The sequence below is a fragment of the Oncorhynchus masou genome, chromosome 20 (genome assembly GCF_036934945.1).
Source record: "Oncorhynchus masou masou isolate Uvic2021 chromosome 20, UVic_Omas_1.1, whole genome shotgun sequence".
Classification (NCBI taxonomy): domain Eukaryota; kingdom Metazoa; phylum Chordata; class Actinopteri; order Salmoniformes; family Salmonidae; genus Oncorhynchus; species Oncorhynchus masou.
The window spans coordinates 17,202,395-17,221,660 of record NC_088231.1 but is presented as its reverse complement, the minus strand read 5'-3'; the positions used below and the strand labels follow the sequence as shown (position 1 = coordinate 17,221,660).

Here is a 19,266-nt window from a genome sequence, read left to right as displayed (position 1 = left end):
GCCTGGGGTCTTTTCAAATCAGAGTAAATTGTTCCTGTTTTGTAGACACCTTTTGTCTCTCGGCTCTCACTTTTGACTTTGTGTAGTAGACTTGGACTGCCACAGTTATAACTATACAGCAGTGGAGGCTGCTGAGGGGAGGACGGCTCATAATAATGGCTGGAATGGCAAACGTGTTTGATACCATTCCATTGAATCCATTCCAGCCATTACAAATCAAATCAAATTTTATTTGTCACATACACATGGTTAGCAGATGTTAATGCGAGTGTAGCGAAATGCTTGTGCTTCTAGTTCCGACAATGCAGTAATAACCAACAAGTAATCTAACTAACAATTCCAAAACTAATTTCTTATACACAGTGTAAGGGGATAAAGAATATGTACATAAAGCTATATGAATGAGTGATGGTACCAGTAGATGATATAGAGTACAGTATATACGTATACGTATGAGATGAATAATGTAGGGTATGTAAACATTATATTAGGTAGCATTGTTTAAAGTGGCTAGTGATATATTTTACATCAGAGCCGTCCTCCGCTCAGCAGCCTCCACTGCTATGCAGGTTAGCGGGTTTGTGTGGTCAACCTGCTATCGTTGTTTAGGCCTATAACTACGGAGTTAAAAAGGACATAGCTGGTTCAGTTGCTCTATTAGAATGGGAACCTTTTACTGCCAAGTGTGATAAATAGTTTAATTTGCATATACATTTTGGAATGAATCTAAAATGTTTTATTGACGATCTTGGAACGCAGGCAAAATTATGCGTCAAGTATGCACACGGTTCTACAATGGTTATTGTATGCTCTCATATGCCATGCTACCAACTGACTGACAGTCTGAATGTACCTCCAGTAACTCAAGGAAGGAAGCTGACAGGTTAGAAATGTGCTTGTCATTTTCCGCCTGTAACTGTCATTGTAAGAGACAGGCCACTGGCCATCCAATGTGCAGTTACATATTTTAAGAGGAATCTCCTGAAAGAATATCTATTTGTGAACAATTTAAAAGGTGGATTCTCTTCAGTTTTTCAACCTCTTTTGGGAAGCAATTGACAGTGACACTGTCCAAAATCAAATCAAGTTTATTGGTCACATACACATTTAGCAGATGTTATTACGGATGTAGCGAAATGCTTGTGTTCCTAGTTCCAACAGTACAGTATTATCTAACAATACACAAATCTAAAAGTAAAAGTATACAATTAAGAAATATATAAATATCAGGACGAGCACTGTCGGAGTGGCATTAACTAAATACAGTAGAATAGAATACAGTATTTACATATGAGAGGAGTAACGCAGTATGTAAACATTATTCAAGTGGCCAGTGATTCCATGTCTCTGTATATAGGGCAGCAGCCTCTAAGGTGCAGGGTTGAGTAACCGGGTGGGAGCCGGCTCGTGATTGCTGATGAATATGTTTGTGTGGTTTTGGTAAGAAAGGGTGAGTTGTTACGAAACCCACTTATCTAGGCCTAGCTACCGGCCAGTTAACTACTACCCACTTACCCACTTCTATTCCTGACACACGCTTAATATATTGTTGATCTACTCTGCATTTCAACTCGGACTTGAATACAGCAGCTGACCCTTAGCTACTGCAGTCTGTTGTCTTAACAGTAACCTCCCTGTAAAGAGTCATTCAAAACAATGAACTGCTCCAAACGGTTTCAGAACCGAATTCAGACCAATATGTAATATGTCTGTTGCAGTACCTTAGAGGAATAAAAGCTCTTCAAGTTCCAGCTCTCTATCATTTCTGCTTTATCACCATGTCCCCTGAAGTCTGCTTTATCACCGTGTCCCCTGAAGTCTGCTTTTTCACCATGTCCCCTGAAGTCTGCTTTATCACCATGTCCCCTGAAGTCTGCTTTATCACCCCCTGAAGTCTGCTTTATCACCATGTCCCCTGAAGTCTGCTTTATCACCCCTGAAGTCTGCTTTGTCACCATGTCCCCTGAAGTCTGCTTTATCACCATGTCCCCTGAAGTCTGCTTTATCACCATGTCCCCTGAAGTCTGCTTTATCACCATGTCCCCTGAAGTCTGCTTTATCACCATGTCCCCTGAAGTCTGCTTTATCACCATGTCCCCTGAAGTGTCCCATGTCCCCTGAAGTCTGCTTTATCACCATGTCCCCTGAAGTCTGCTTTATCACCATGTCCCCTGAAGTCTGCTTTATCACCATGTCCCCTGAAGTCTGCTTTATCACCGTGTCCCCTGAAGTCTGCTTTATCACCGTGTCCCCTGAAGTCTGCTTTATCACCATGTCCCCTGAAGTCTGCTTTATCACCATGTCCCCTGAAGTCTGCTTTATCACCATGTCCCCTGAAGTCTGCTTTATCACCATGTCCCCTGAAGTCTGCTTTATCACCATGTCCCCTGAAGTCTGCAGAACACTCGTTTGGAGAGCTGTCATGGGGAGGACGTCCTATACTCATCCAACCTGCCTGACTGTTACATCCGCCTCTCTCTGCCTGCTGCCTTTTTTCCTTGTTTTAGTCTTTCTGCTCTCGCTCTCTCTCTCTCTCTCTCTCTCTCTCTCTCCATGTTCTCACTCAGCTGTCTTTCCAATCTTTCTTCTCTCTCTATATTTTTGCTCCCTCTCTCTCTCTCTCTATGTTCTCACAGCTGCATTTCCAATTGTTGCCCCCTCCCCCTCTCTCTCTCCCACTCTCTTTCGCTCACCCTCCCTCTTTTTCTTTCTAAGAGAACGTTGTGGAAAGGAAAGCGAGAAGATAAATGCCTTGACTCGAATCACTTTCATGGTACAGTGCAGCCTGAGCTCATGACAGCAGCCGGTAATTTGGTTTCTCCATCCCTCTGTTTTCCATCCCTGGCCCCTAGAACTGTTTATTACATGGGAACCATTCAGAAGGTCAAATAGGGGGGGCTTGTATTTGTCCTGTTTCACACGTGCAAATGTCTAACCTGTACAGTGTAATGAAATTTAAATGTTTTTTTTGCATATCCCACTTCCCACTCTAGAGTGGGGTCACGGCCAGGGGATTAGCCACTCGTGATGGCGACTCTGGAGCAACTAGGGTTAAGTGCCTTGCTCAAGGGCAGATCAACCAATGTTTCACGTAGTCTGCTTCACGTAGTCGGCTCAGGGATTTGAACCAGCTTGGCCTGCCATGCAGTTTCCTCGTGGAATGCAAATGCCGATTACTGATTTGTTATGAAAACTTGAAATCGGCCCTAATTAATCGGCCATGGCGATTAATCGGTTGACCTCTACTTGATATTGGTGGGAACTGAAACACGCTGTCGATCCAGACCATCCCAAACATGCTCAATGGGTGACATGTCTGGTACTCACCATGCTAGCCATGGAAGAACTGAGACATTTTCAGCTTTCAACAATTATGTACAGATCCTTGCGCGCCGTGTATTATCCTGCTGAAACATGAGGTGATGGCGGTGGATGAATGGGACGACAATGGGCCTTATCTCTGCGTTCAAATTCCTTATCCCTGCCCATACCATAACCCCATCGCCACCATGGGGCACTCTATTCACTACGTTGACATCTGCAAACCACTCGCCCACACGACGCCTTACACATGAGGCTCTCGAGTGGCACGGCGGTGTAAGGTACTGCATCTCAGTGAAGAGGCCAATTGGCCCAGCATCATCCGGGTTTGGCAGCGGTAGGCTGTCATTGTAAATAAGATTTTTTTTCTTAACTGACTGTCCTAGTTCAATAAAGTTTTAAAACAATATACAATAAAAAAATAACACTTAGTCTGCGGTTGTGAGGCCAGTTGGACGTACTGCCAAATTCTCTAAAATGACATTGGAGGTGGCTTATGGTAGAGAAATTAACATTAAATTATCTGGCAACGACTCTAGTAGACATTCCTGCAGTCAGCATGCCAATTGCTGCTGTGCTGAACCTCAACTTGAGACATCTGTGGCATTGTGTTGTGACAAAACTGCACATTTATTATCCCTGCACAAGGTGCTGCTTAATCAGCTTCTTGATGTGTCACATCTGTCAGGTGGATGGATTATCTTGGAAAAGGAGAAATGCTCACTAACAGAGAAGTGAACACATTTGTGCTGACAATTTGAGACAACATTTTCTATTATGCACATAGCAACATGGTCTAGGAAAAGGCGACAATTAAACTGCGCACTCTGAACCGTGAACAGCAACCCCTGTCTAACGGGGATGAAAGCGCATTTGTTATTAAATTATATCATTTTTATTTGTGTTGCACAATTGTTGTTAATATTACCATCTAGAATTTCAGTAGCACATGTCTTAGTGATGGACTGCCTTCCCCACGGGCTCCACAATGGATCAGTCAGACGGGCACCAGTCACGTTTTTGTTGTTACTGCTCTACTATTGACCAAACAATCGGCCAGTCGACTAAATGGGTTTAGCCCTAGAACCAGCAACGCTCTAACCGCTAGGCTACCTGCTGCCAGATAGTCTTTGTTTCCCGGGCCGTGTCCTGCTGCACCCAAAAGGATAACTCTTCCTCTTCTGGTCAGTCAGTCAGGGTTGGGTGGACCCAGACTGGTCACGCCATTGGTTGGTGCTAAATTCCAGTACAGATCGCCCCATAGCCCCTCGTACTGTACCACCTAGACACTCTTCTAAATGAGAAAGGATTTGTCAGAGCTGGGTGGGTGTGAGGTGGACCCAGACTAGACACACTATTGGTCTGTTGGTGCTGAATTCCAACTCAAACACCAAGCCCCTTGTCCTTAGACACTCCTGTAGATAGGATTTGATAGGTTTAAGCCAAATGCAATTGCTCAACCGTTCCTTCTGATAGGTTGGTATGCTGCTCGCACCCATCAGAGACTTTCAGATCTACAGGAGTGGCAGAGGGACCATTCAGCATGAGATGGTGTTAGAACCCTGGGTTGTGGTATAGTGGGTGGTGGGTACTGAAACAGAGCTCACATGCAGGGCCCCCACGAGGGGCCATAGCTCAGCCTGTGACGGGAGCCATAATAACTGGGTCTGGTCCTGCCTGACTGTCTGCCTGGGTGCTGGGCTCTAGGCGGCCTGCCACTAGAGATATTAACCAGACAGCCTGTGACTCACCAATCAATCACCATGATGTCCCCTGATGAACACTACTGGCTGCTCCACCTTACTAAGGAGGAAAGGACAGTTTATCACCAAGCTGCTGCTGTACTGACCCTCTGAAAACCAACTTAAATTCTGGCCTGGACTCCAAACTGTTAGTGGTGAAACGGACATATCACTTTGAACGCCTGGTTGACTGTATACAAGTGAAGGAGGAAAGGACAGTTTATCATGATGCCACTGTGCTGTGGCTGACTCTGAGAACAAACCACTCAAAGTGAATATAGTTCCTCTGGGGTGGAATCTGTTCCATCATGCAGTCTATTGTTTTGAGATATGGAATATTACATTTGGATATAAGAAATGAGAGATGAAGGAACAGAAGTTGAGAAATATCAGCTGTAGCTACTAGCCTCTGTTCCTTGAATGAGTCACAAAATGTGTGAATGTCATCGAAGAGTCAGGGCGTTGTGGCTGCAGCAGTTACCTCAACACCGTGCATATTGATTGGATGAGGGAGGCAGGGGAGAGAGGGAAGAGTGCAGGGATTTGTGTCTTCATATCACAGGCGGCTGGGAGATGTTATTCATTCTGAGGGAAGAGTGCACGTATTAATTGAACGCCGCTGGTGATGCTGATGGAGTCGTCCCTCTTGTTTGAATTGCACTTGACTTGGCCCGTGGCTGAAGGGAATAAATGAGTGGCTCATTAAACCCCTTAATGGTGCCAATGGTTCTGTCACCCATTGATATAGAAAATACTGTATTACGGATTAATTCTATAGCTCTTAATGAAGGCCAATACGTTCTGTCACCCATTGGTATATGAAGGGAATACTGTATTACGGTATTAATTCTATAGCTCTTAATGAAGGCCAATACGTTCTGTCACCCATTGATATATGAAGGGAATACTGTATTACGGTATTAATTCTATAGCTCTTAATGAAGGCCAATACGTTCTGTCACCCATTGATATATGAAGGGAATACTGTATTACGGTATTAATTCTATAGCTCTTAATGAAGGCCAATACGTTCTGTCACCCATTGGTATATGAAGGGAATACTGTATTACGGTATTAATTCTATAGCTCTTAATGAAGGCCAATACGTTCTGTCACCCATTGATATATGAAGGGAATACTGTATTACGGTATTAATTCTATAGCTCTTAATGAAGGCCAATACGTTCTGTCACCCATTGATATATGAAGGGAATACTGTATTACGGTATTAATTCTATAGCTCTTAATGAAGGCCAATACGTTCTGCCCCCCATTGATATATGAAGGGAATACTGTATTACGTATTAATTCTATAGCTCTTAATGAAGGCCAATACGTTCTGTCACCCATTGATATATGAAGGGAATACTGTATTACGGTATTAATTCTATAGCTCTTAATGAAGGCCAATACGTTCTGTCACCCATTGATATATGAAGGGAATACTGTATTACGGTATTAATTCTATAGCTCTTAATGAAGGCCAATACGTTCCACCCATTGATATATGTCATTTTAATTATGTTTTGTATGATGGGAACGGGGAATACTGTATGCAAAGTGGCATTGAAACTGACTGCTTACAGATTTCCCAGGTGTTGAATCCGCTGTCGTCAGCGGTATATCCTCTTATGCACAGCGCGTCTTCACCCCAGAGATAAATGACCTCGGCCTCTGAGTTTGACGCTCGGCTCCTTAGCCGTGCACTTTTCATATGTATAAAACAAACACACAACAGACAAACGCACACATGCATAAACACAAATGTAGACAAATAAATGAAACACAAATGTAGACAAACAAATGTGCACACACACACACCACAGTCACACACGCGCGCACACACTAACACACAAACAAACGTCACAGTGCTCAAATGCCTCTCCAGTCCCTGTCACCACAAAAAGCATTTCACAAATGAGAACGATAAAAGTGAGGGAATATTTTGTCCCTGAATGCGGCTGTGGCCACTAGCGCTTGACTGAATGCACAAATCTGACCGCTTTCCAACAGATATTTTTATCATAACCAACACAATGCCCCATATACGTATATTCACTGGAGTAAATGATTGCACATTTACATATATTCCAACAGATCACAATAGTGCCTAATTTATCATAACCATTACAGATAACAAATCCTAATTGCTAAATTGCCCCATATACTAATATCAACTGGTTATATTCAGTCATTAAAAAAACAAGTGCTATTTAAGATTAATTTATTGAATCTGTAATATCAACTGGTTATATTATATCCTGGAACACAGTCTGTAATATCAACTGGTTATATTATATCCTGGAACACAGTCTGTAATATCAACTGGTTATATTATATCTGTGGAACACAGTCTGTAATATCAACTGTTATATTATATCCTGGAACACAGTCTGTAATATATATTATATCCTGGAACACAGTCTGTAATATCAACTGGTTAGTCTGTATATCAACTGGTTATAATATCCTGGAACACAGTCTGTAATATCAACTGGTTATATTATATCCTGGAACACAGTCTGTAATATCAACTGGTTATATTATATCCTGGAACACAGTCTGTAATATCAACTGGTTATATTATATCCTGGAACACAGTCTGTAATATCAACTGGTTATATTATATCCTGGAACACAGTCTGTAATATCAACTGGTTATATTATATCCTGGAACACAGTCTGTAATATCAACTGGTTATATTATATCCTGGAACACAGTCTGTAATATCAACTGGTTATATTATATCCTGGAACACAGTCTGTAATATCAACTGGTTATATTATATCCTGGAACACAGTCTGTAATATCAACTGGTTATATTATATCCTGGAACACAGTCTGTAATATCAACTGGTTATATTATATCCTGGAACACAGTCTGTAATATCAACTGGTTATATTATATCAACTGGTTAACACAGTCTGTAATATCAACTGGTTATATTATATCCTGGAACACAGTCTGTAATATCAACTGGTTATATTATATCCTGGAACACAGTCTGTAATATCAACTGGTTATATTATATCCTAACACAGTCTGTAATATCAACTGGTTAACCTGGAACACAGTCTGTAATATCAACTGGTTATATTATATCCTGGAACACAGTCTGTAATATCAACTGGTTATATTATATCCTGGAACACAGTCTGTAATATCAACTGGTTATATTATATCCTGGAACACAGTCTGTAATATCAACTGGTTATAACTGGTTATATATCCTGGAACACAGTCTGTAATATCAACTGGTTATATTATATCCTGGAACACAGTCTGTAATATCAACTGGTTATATTATATCCTGGAACACAGTCTGTAATATCAACTGGTTATATTATATCCTGGAACACAGTCTGAACAACTGGTTATATCTGGAACACAGTAATATCAACTGGTTATATTATATCCTGGAACACAGTCTGTAATATCAACTGGTTATATTATATATAACACAGTCTGTAATATCAACTGGTTATATTACAACTGGTTATATTATATCCTGGAACACAGTCTGTAATATCAACTGGTTATATTATATCCTGGAACACAGTCTGTAATATCAACTGGTTATATTATATCCTGGAACACAGTCTGTAATATCAACTGTCTGTAATATCAACTGGTTATATTATATCACAGTCTGTAATATCAACAGTATATCCTGTAATATCAACTGGTTATATTATATCCTGGAACACAGTCTGTAATATCAACTGGTTATATTATATCCTGGAACACAGTCTGTAATATCAACTGGTTATATCAACTATATCCTGGAACACAGTCTGTAATATCAACTGGTTATATTATATCCTGGAACACAGTCTGTAATATCAACTGGTTATATTATATCCTGGAACACAGTTAATATCAACTGGTTATATTATATCCTGGAACACAGTCTGTAATATCAACTGGTTATATTATATCCTGGAACACAGTCTGTAATATCAACTGGTTATATTATATCCTGGAACACAGTCTGTAATATCAACTGGTTATATTATATCCTGGAACACAGTCTGTAATATCAACTGGTTATATTATATCCTGGAACACAGTCTGTAATATCAACTGGTTATATTATATCCTGGAACACAGTCTGTAATATCATATTATATCTGGTTATATCAACTGGTTATATATCCTGGAACACAGTCTGTAATATCAACTGGTTATATTATATCCTGGAACACAGTCTGTAATATCAACTGGTTATATTATATCCTGGATCCAACTGGAACACAGTCTGTAATATCAACTGGTTATATTATATCCTGGAACACAGTCTGTAATATCAACTGGTTATATTATATCCTGGAACACAGTCTGTAATATCAACTGGTTATATTATATCCTGGAACACAGTCTATCCTGGAACAATATATCAACTGGTTATATTATATCCTGGAACACAGTCTGTAATATCAACTGGTTATATTATATCCTGGAACACAGTCTGTAATATCAACTGGTTATACAACACAGTCTGTAATATCAACTGGTTATATTATATCCTGGAACACAGTCTGTAATATCAACTGGTTATATTATATCCTGGAACACAGTCTGTAATATCAACTGGTTATATTATATCCTGGAACACAGTCTGTAATATCAACTGGTTATATTATATCCACAGTCTGTAATATCAACTGGTTATATTATATCCTGGAACACAGTCTGTAATATCAACTGGTTATATTATATCCTGAACACAGTCTGTAAACTATCAACTGGTTATATTATATCCTGGAACAGTAATATCAACTGGTTATATTATATCTGTAATATCAACTGGTTATATATCCTGTATATCCTGGAACACAGTCTGTAATATCAACTGGTTATATTATATCCTGGAACACAGTCTGTAATAATATCAACTGGTTATATTATATCCTGGAACACAGTCTGTAATATCAACTGGTTATATTATATCCTGGAACACAGTCTGTAATATCAACTGGTTATATTATATCCTGGAACACAGTCTGTAATATCAACTGGTTATATTATATCCTGGAACACAGTCTGTAATATCAACTGGTTATAGTATATCCTGGAACACAGTCTGTAATATCAACTGGTTATATTATATCCTGGAACACAGTCTGTAATATCAACTGGTTATATTATATCCTGGAACGCAGTGGCCTGGAACGCAGTGGCCTGGAACGCAGTGGAGCTTGCTTATAGACGCCTATGGCTGTGCAATGGCATAGCCTTGTTTTGTTAATTTAGCAGACAAGATGCTCTTATTTCTTGAGCCCTTACCACAGTCAAGACACAACTATTTTATAGAAAAAAAGACATTATGTAATACAACAGAATGAAATGGAACAGAATATTTTTTCCAAATAATTATAGTTGCCTGTGTGAATGATGCACATCTCGTGCCTGGTACAGTTATTCTCAGTGATTTATTTAAAACGGGGCTCAATTGGCGAGTTGAAATCGGTCTTTTCCATGTACAGATGTTTGATTTAGTTTATTCTGCCTGCTTCTTTGGGATGTTCAAAATGGATGAACAATTCCACTCTGAACACTGCATGGTGATGAGTTACGGCCACAACATCTGTTTGGAGAGTAAGTATACAGTATGCAGTTTTTGGGAATTGGATGTTAAACGGGTGTCCTGAGTCTCTGTGGTCACTAAAGATCCCATGTCACTTATCGTAAGAGTAGGGGTGTTAATTAACCCTGGTGTCCTGTCTATATTCCCAATCTGGCCTTCATACCTTCACGGTCACCTAATCATCCCAAGTTTACAATTGGCTCATTCATCTCCCTTCCTCTTCCCTGTAACTATTCTCCAGATTGTTGCTGTAAATGAGAATGTGTTCTCAGTCAACTGACCTGGTAAAATAAGGGTTAAATAAATAATGATGCTGAAGAAAATATGCTCTTTGTCTTTATCAAAGAGTTTTTGCATATGTTCAGTGTGGATCTATGTTTAGGGGGTTTATAGCTCAGGTCAGGGATAGGGATGGGCAACTGGCAGCCCATTTTATATCTACCTTTTTACATTTTGGAACTCAGTCGGGGTCTCAACCTACTGTTGACAGTTAGAATAATAGAATACACAAGGTGCATTTCAAAATTTGGATGTGCATCAGCTGTCACTCATTTAGCCCATATCAGCTGTATTTTTTTATATTTTTGTAAAGATTGGTAAATTACTCTAGTGGCCAGCTATCTAAACTTGTAGTAAGCAAGGTGGAATTACCGACCGGGGGGGAGCCCGTTTGATCATCAGTTGTCATATTAAAAACTGCAAGCATTTGCCTCCACCCTTGGCAGAATGTGTAGAATTGCAGGAAATTTGTTGTAAAATTGCTAGCTCATCCGTTCAAGTACAAAATTACACATGTCCATCCCTAGACGCAAGATAATGAGTTTCAACTAACATCCAGTAGAGTTTCTACTGAAACCCATTGTTTGTTGATTATGAATCAAATTATTGAATTGGATTACATTACTGATTACAATTTTGGACAGTTAACTAGTAGGGCCGGAACTATACCAGTATCGTGATTCTAACGGGGCAAGGAAACCGAACACAACGCGGATTTAACTTCTTTAGAAAAAGAGCCCTAATGTTGGAAACAAACCATTATTATTATGTTGTCATCCAGAGTCACATTTATTTTTTTCCACCAAGCAACAGCACACACTATTTTACATACAGCAGTTTTTTGAAGGACCTTTGCGATATTGGTATCTTCCCGGGCCCTCGTAACTATAGCGTTACATTTCGAAAGTAACCCACACTGCTTATTGCTGGAGCCTGCACCACTCGAGGCATGGATGTCTCATCTCTTGTCAGTTTTTCCTGCCTTCTTACTCTTAACCTTAACCACTGATGTGTAAGTCTATAGATCTCCCATCCAGTGGCGATTTTAGCATGTAAGTCTTGGTGGGGCAAACAAATGAAAAGTGGGATGCTCCCAGCAAAGTCACTTCACAACACTGAACAATACATTAATTACACTATAATGGTGACCAACAGTGCCCACAAACTGTTAGGGAATACATAAAGCTGTCCCAACAGCAGTCCCAACATCTTACCACTGCTACACCTGGCTATCAGCAGAGCCTTGTCTGGCAGCGAAACAGTTCATTCAGCCTCATTTACTGCCTTTAAAAAAAAAACATAGCTGATATGGCTGACTTGCTTAAACAAATGTGGTTTCTACTGACAATTGAGATGTACAAACTATGGCATAAGGGGATGACAAGTGGATAAGAGGCAATCTGTAATTTCAATTAAGACATTAATGAGCGAGCTAGGAAAGGCGTAGTCAATGTAACTATTTGTTCAGCACTTTTGAAATGTACAGCGACAGAATTCAGAACATGGGCCGTTCTTAGTGTTCTCCCTGTACACCAAGTCAGAACTGTAGGATAAATAAAGCAGACAATGGCAGCTCTTTGAATATTTGATGATTACATTTCTCTAAAACAGGTTATAGGCTACATATGCACCACCAAGTCAGAACAGTAGACGAAATTAAGAGTGATAAATTATTAGGGTGAGGCACATGGGCTACTAACAGCTTACTAAACAATATTAAAAAGAATGGTTTGATTCATGATGATTACTCTTAGCTAAGACTTAGCTAAGTATGATGTTGACATGATCAGTCCAATCAAAGCTACTGTACATATAACATGATTTGATGTCATTTTATCTGTAGCAAATGACCTTGATCCTTCCTGGATGGGCACTTCTAATGTAACTCTATGGCAGCACCCAAGGGGCTAGAATTTTCAGCTCTACCCTTTGACTTGGTGGTGACTAGTGACCCCATGAGTGACACAACACTGAGCCAATCACGGCGCAACGCTCCATATTTTCTGCTGGCTTGCCCCACCACCACAGAAAGCGCTGAGCAAGGCTAAAATACCTGCATTGTAGAGCTGCATTACTCAAGAAAACAAAAAAGAGACCATGTTTGTATGGAGACTTTATTAACTCAATGATATATATATATATATATTTTTACATTGTTTGCAAACTGTTATGGAACATGTATTAATGGCCCCCTCTCAAAACAGGTGGGGCTCTAATAACGGGTCGCCACTGCTCCCACCCCTCTGACCATATTCCTGTCCTTTCCTTTGTGCGGTGTCTTTGACCTGTAGCTGTAGCAGTGTACTGATGGCTCCAGCACTCTGCTTCTTTAACTTGATATTGATTGGCTGACAGCCCAGGCTACGGACTGGAGGGTCGAAGAGGAGTGGCTGTCAGACACGCATGCACACCCACTCTGTCAGGTGGCTGTCAGACACACACACACACACACACACACACACACACACACACACACACACACACACACACACACACACACACACACACACACACACACACCCACTCTGTCAGGTGGCTGTCAGACACACACGCACACCCACCCTGTCAGGTCCCTGGATGTCACTGCCGCTGGGACAGACTCACCGATTCATTCAACCTTTCTATTAAACTGTTATTTTACAGGAGGAGGAATCCATTTAGAAGAAATCCATTTTTTCACTCTTAAGCTCCTAATACTGACCTTTACGTGCGGTCAGAAAGTAGTCTACATTTAGTTGAGTCGATATTGACATTTGATCACTTTAAAGTCACGAGGTCACACATTAGGCTTCTAATGCCATCAGAAAGGAAGGTTTTATATTTTGAATAGTCTTTTGGCATTTGACCACTTTAAAGTCCCTCACTGCAGCCACACGCTTTACAGGCTTCCAATACAAGAGGACCAACTTGGTTTTGCTGGCCAGAAGGTGCTGTAGTGTTCACTAGGCATCGTTGGCAAACCCTCCAAGTCCTCTTCTTACCGGGTGGGGTCATTTCCATTTTAATGGTGTGGATGGGGGTAATGTTCTGTAGCAGGCACATCATTAATTCAACAGTTATGACCTAAAACCCTTATTCATTTCTCAGATTTAACACGACCATGTGTCTTTGCCCACTGTGGTTGTGCGTGTGAGCATGTGTTTAATAGTGGCAGAATGCATGCCTAAGGCATCACAATACCTATTGGGAGTTGTGTTGGTATAATTGTAGCACTATACAAAATCTCTTTACAAACACAGGTGTGTGCGCACACACAAATACATATGATATATATACACACACACACACACATTTTCACAGCTATTACTCTACGTTCGTATCTTACCAGCTCCTTTCATTACTCCCAGCTGCAGTGCCAGCAACATATTCCCAACCATTAAACCTAATACTCCAAATCATTGTATTACTCAGCATGGGATCAGAAGGGGATGAATCTGTAGTGGGGATGTTGATATGGAAACCTGGAGGCTTTCTGTCTTCAAGCATCATCATTCAGTCTGGTTGAGCTAGGCGACGTCTCTGTGGAGATTGGTGAGAGCCAGCCTTTTACCCTTACCTCAGTGAGATTGGATAGTGATGAAGGATATGATTGTGAATATTAACACGGAACGGTTTTCCATCTTCCATCCAGGCCAAGGAGGTATTGAAATCAGATGGAGAAATGTTGCATCAGCAGAAACTTTGACATGGTGTCGTCAGCAAAACAAATCTGTAGGCTGTTCTGTGGTTCATGGGGGGGGGGGGTAGCAAGATAGGCTGCGGTAATATGATGATGATGATGCAGTTTCTTGGAAATGAGATTCTGGAGATATGTCCTTCTCAATGTTTACATCGCACAGTATCTCAGTAAAAATGACTTGCGATGACTGTCTACATTTGAAATGATAATCAAGCCATTCCCTGGCAAAACAAGGATGTCACGTAGAATAGAAGCTGGTCGTTTTCCGACTCTCATTTTATTCATGTAGAACTTCAAATGTTTGTCTTTCTGTCTTTGGCAGCATGATCGTTTGCCAAGGGAGGGCTTCTGTTGATACTGAGCTGATAGGCCGCTAAGACATTCTGTTTTTAGTTGCTTTGCCGTCCATGTATGGAAAAATCTACAGAGTTCCTTGTAACAGTATGTTCTGGTGCCTCTCGCGCTGTTCATAATGTTGATTGGAGACCTATTTGCTGATTTAATGTTATTTGTGTTTCTTAAATGTACCGTATCTGTATTTTGTAAATTGTGTACAAATGGTTCCTTCTGAAAGGGACCTTGGTCTGAATGGGACTCCCTGTTTAAAATAAAGGTCAAATAAATCCATTCTGTAATGTGTTCTCTCTCATTTCAGATCCATCCCAGACAGCCACAGTGGAGGTGTCCTCCCCAAGTGTTCTTCTGCAGTACTGTAGCACCCTCTCGTGGTATGATACTGGCATTACAGTGAAACTTTATATTAATGTAGTACTCTGGCTGCCTTGACTTTACACACAGTGCCGTTCTTTATTCTAAAGTGCCAGCCGATGATGAAAGGCTTTAGAATTGTAGTCTTTGGTAGACTGTTCATATCACTATTAATAAACGCAGAGACAATCCATATATTGTTGTATGCAATGAGCTCAGTTATTTAAAACGGTGAGAATGAGCTGCATTGTACTTTAAACACAAGGCCATTAAACTGCCCATTTTACCTGTGTTGTTCTCTGTCTGCGGTCTAGATGTGGTGTTGCAGTATAAACATGGACGACCGGTGCTGGCTGTGCCGCTACCCTCCAGGCAGGAGAGCTGTCTGTTCTTCCTCAGGCCCATGTTAATGACTGTAGGAGACCTCATCCACGACCTGCAGAGAGAAGACCCAGGAGTCACCTCTGCCTCTGTGCTCACCAAGGGTAGGACACACACACAAATATGTTGTACACACACACAAGTATGTTGTACACACACAAATATGTTGTACACACACTCAAATGCAAACATTTGCCCGTATTCATAAAGCATTTCAGAGTATGAGTGCCTATCTAGGAGCAGTTCAGCTTTTTAGATAATAATGAATATGATTTAATGGACAGAGCATAACTGATCCTAGATCAGCACACCTACTCTGAGATACTTTATGAATATGGGCTACTGTCTGTCGTGTACACAGACACTATATCCATCTGGTATCCTCCTGTCTCCTACAGATGGTGCACGGGTAGCTAACAGCACCTCTATAGACAGTCTCCTGGACAAAGACTTCCAGCTCCTCATCAATGATGCTGTATACAACATCCACTCCCCTGAAAGAGGTGAAGCAACTCTTTCCCAAAACATAGGTAGTTTAAACTGTTTAAGAGATGATGATGATATAATAATAAATGCCATTTAGCAGCCGCTTTATTCTGAAACAACTTAGTTGTGCGTGTTTACATTTTAAATATGGTTGGTCCCGGGAATCAAACCCACTATCCTGGCGTAGCAAGCACCATGCTCTACCAACTGAGCTACAGAGGACCACAGTCCACACAGCTACAGAGGACCACAGTCCACACAGCTACAGAGGACCACAGTCCACACAGCTACAGAGGACCACAGTCCACACAGCTACAGAGGACCACAGATCACACAGCTACAGAGGACCACAGATCACACAGCTACAGAGGACCACAGATCACACAGCTACAGAGGACCACAGTCCACACAGCTACAGAGGACCACAGTCCACACAGCTACAGAGGACCACAGTCCACACAGCTACAGAGGACCACAGATCACACAGCTACAGAGGACCACAGATCACACAGCTACAGAGGACCACAGTCCACACAGCTACAGAGGACCACAGTCCACACAGCTACAGAGGACCACAGTCCACACAGCTACAGAGGACCACAGATCATACAGCTACAGAGGACCACAGATCACACAGCTACAGAGGACCACAGATCACACAGCTACAGAGGACCACAGTCCACACAGCTACAGAGGACCACAGTCCACACAGCTACAGAGGACCACAGTCCACACAGCTACAGAGGACCACAGTCCACACAGCTACAGAGGACCACAGTCCACACAGCTACAGAGGACCACAGTCCACACAGCTACAGAGGACCACAGTCCACACAGCTACAGAGGACCACAGTCCACACAGCTACAGAGGACCACAGTCCACACAGCTACAGAGGACCACAGTCCACACAGCTACAGAGGACCACAGTCCACACAGCTACAGAGGACCACAGTCCACACAGCTACAGAGGACCACAGTCCACACAGCTACAGAGGACCACAGTCCACACAGCTACAGAGGACCACAGTCCACACAGCTACAGAGGACCACAGTCCACACAGCTACAGAGGACCACAGTCCACACAGCTACAGAGGACCACAGTCCACACAGCTACAGAGGACCACAGTCCACACAGCTACAGAGGACCACAGTCCACACAGCTACAGAGGACCACAGTCCACACAGCTACAGAGGACCACAGTCCACACAGCTACAGAGGACCACAGTCCACACAGCTACAGAGGACCACAGTCCACACAGCTACAGAGGACCACAGTCCACACAGCTACAGAGGACCACAGTCCACACAGCTACAGAGGACCACAGTCCACACAGCTACAGAGGACCACAGTCCACACAGCTACAGAGGACCACAGTCCACACAGCTACAGAGGACCACAGTCCACACAGCTACAGAGGACCACAGTCCACACAGCTACAGAGGAGCACAGATCACACAGCTACAGAGGACCACAGATCACACAGCTACAGAGGACCACAGATCACACAGCTACAGAGGACCACAGTCCACACAGCTACAGAGGACCACAGTCCACACAGCTACAGAGGACCACAGTCCACACAGCTACAGAGGACCACAGTCCACACAGCTACAGAGGACCACAGTCCACACAGCTACAGAGGACCACAGTCCACACAGCTACAGAGGACCACAGTCCACACAGCTACAGAGGACCACAGTCCACACAGCTACAGAGGACCACAGTCCACACAGCTACAGAGGACCACAGTCCACACAGCTACAGAGGACCACAGTCCACACAGCTACAGAGGAGCACAGATCACACAGCTACAGAGGACCACAGATCACACAGCTACAGAGGACCACAGATCACACAGCTACAGAGGACCACAGTCCACACAGCTACAGAGGACCACAGTCCACACAGCTACAGAGGACCACAGTCCACACAGCTACAGAGGACCACAGTCCACACAGCTACAGAGGACCACAGTCCACACAGCTACAGAGGACCACAGATCACACAGCTACAGAGGACCACAGTCCACACAGCTACAGAGGACCACAGTCCACACAGCTACAGAGGACCACAGTCCACACAGCTACAGAGGACCACAGTCCACACAGCTACAGAGGACCACAGTCCACACAGCTACACAGGACCACAGTCCACACAGCTACACAGGACCACAGTCCACACAGCTACACAGGACCACAGTCCACACAGCTACACAGGACCACAGTCCACACAGCTACACAGGACCACAGTCCACACAGCTACAGAGGACCACAGTCCACACAGCTACACAGGACCACAGTCCACACAGCTACACAGGACCACAGTCCACACAGCTACAGAGGACCACAGTCCACACAGCTACACAGGACCACAGGCTACACAGGACCACAGTCCACACAGCTACAGAGGACCACAGTCCACACAGCTACAGAGGACCACAGTCCACACAGCTACAGAGGACCACAGTCCACACAGCTACAGAGGACCACAGTCCACACAGCTACAGAGGACCACAGTCCACACAGCTACAGAGGACCACAGTCCACACAGCTACAGAGGACCACAGATCACACAGCTACAGAGGACCACAGTCCACACAGCTACAGAGGACGATGATGAGATATCAATTGATCTTTATCAGTAATTCTAAAAAGAAACATCATTAGTCACTTGAGTATCAGCAGGATCCTCCTCCTCATCCTCCTCCTCATCGTCATTATCAACCTCCAGTCTGGGGTGGAATTGGTGGAATAGTGATGCATGTTCCCAGTGTAATAATAATCATTTTGCCATGAGTTCCCAGAGTGACTGTGTTGTAATGAATTCCACCCATGTTGTGTGTCCAGAGGCGTCCAGTGTGTCCAGTGAGCATGTGGTGGACGTGGAGGACATGAAGCACATGGTGCAGCTGCTCCACACGGCCCTCCACCTGCCTGACCACCACCTGCTGAAGGAGAGGCAGCTGCTGGAGAGACTGGATGGACTTAAACAGGACCTCTCGCCTCTGGAACAGGTACCGGAGGGGTGGACTTCTGACTCCGTTTCTCTCTTGTTCTTTCTCTTTCCTTCTGTCTGTC

At 42.7% G+C, this 19,266-nt stretch overlaps 1 protein-coding gene across 2 annotated transcripts in view; it reads left to right on the top strand.

The window, feature by feature from the left end:
- LOC135507058 (calcium uniporter protein, mitochondrial-like) overlaps positions 1-19,266 on the top strand; it is a 35,612-nt gene that overhangs the window by 13,895 nt on the left and 2,451 nt on the right. The window contains exons 2-5 of one of the 2 annotated variants that reach the window (XM_064926579.1): positions 15,266-15,338; positions 15,633-15,803; positions 16,098-16,229; positions 19,036-19,202. In XM_064926579.1, coding sequence (XP_064782651.1) covers positions 15,266-15,338; positions 15,633-15,803; positions 16,098-16,229; positions 19,036-19,202 — 543 coding nt within the window. The remainder of the gene's footprint in view (positions 1-15,265; positions 15,339-15,632; positions 15,804-16,097; positions 16,230-19,035; positions 19,203-19,266) is intronic. The other variant, XM_064926580.1, reaches the window with a different exon arrangement.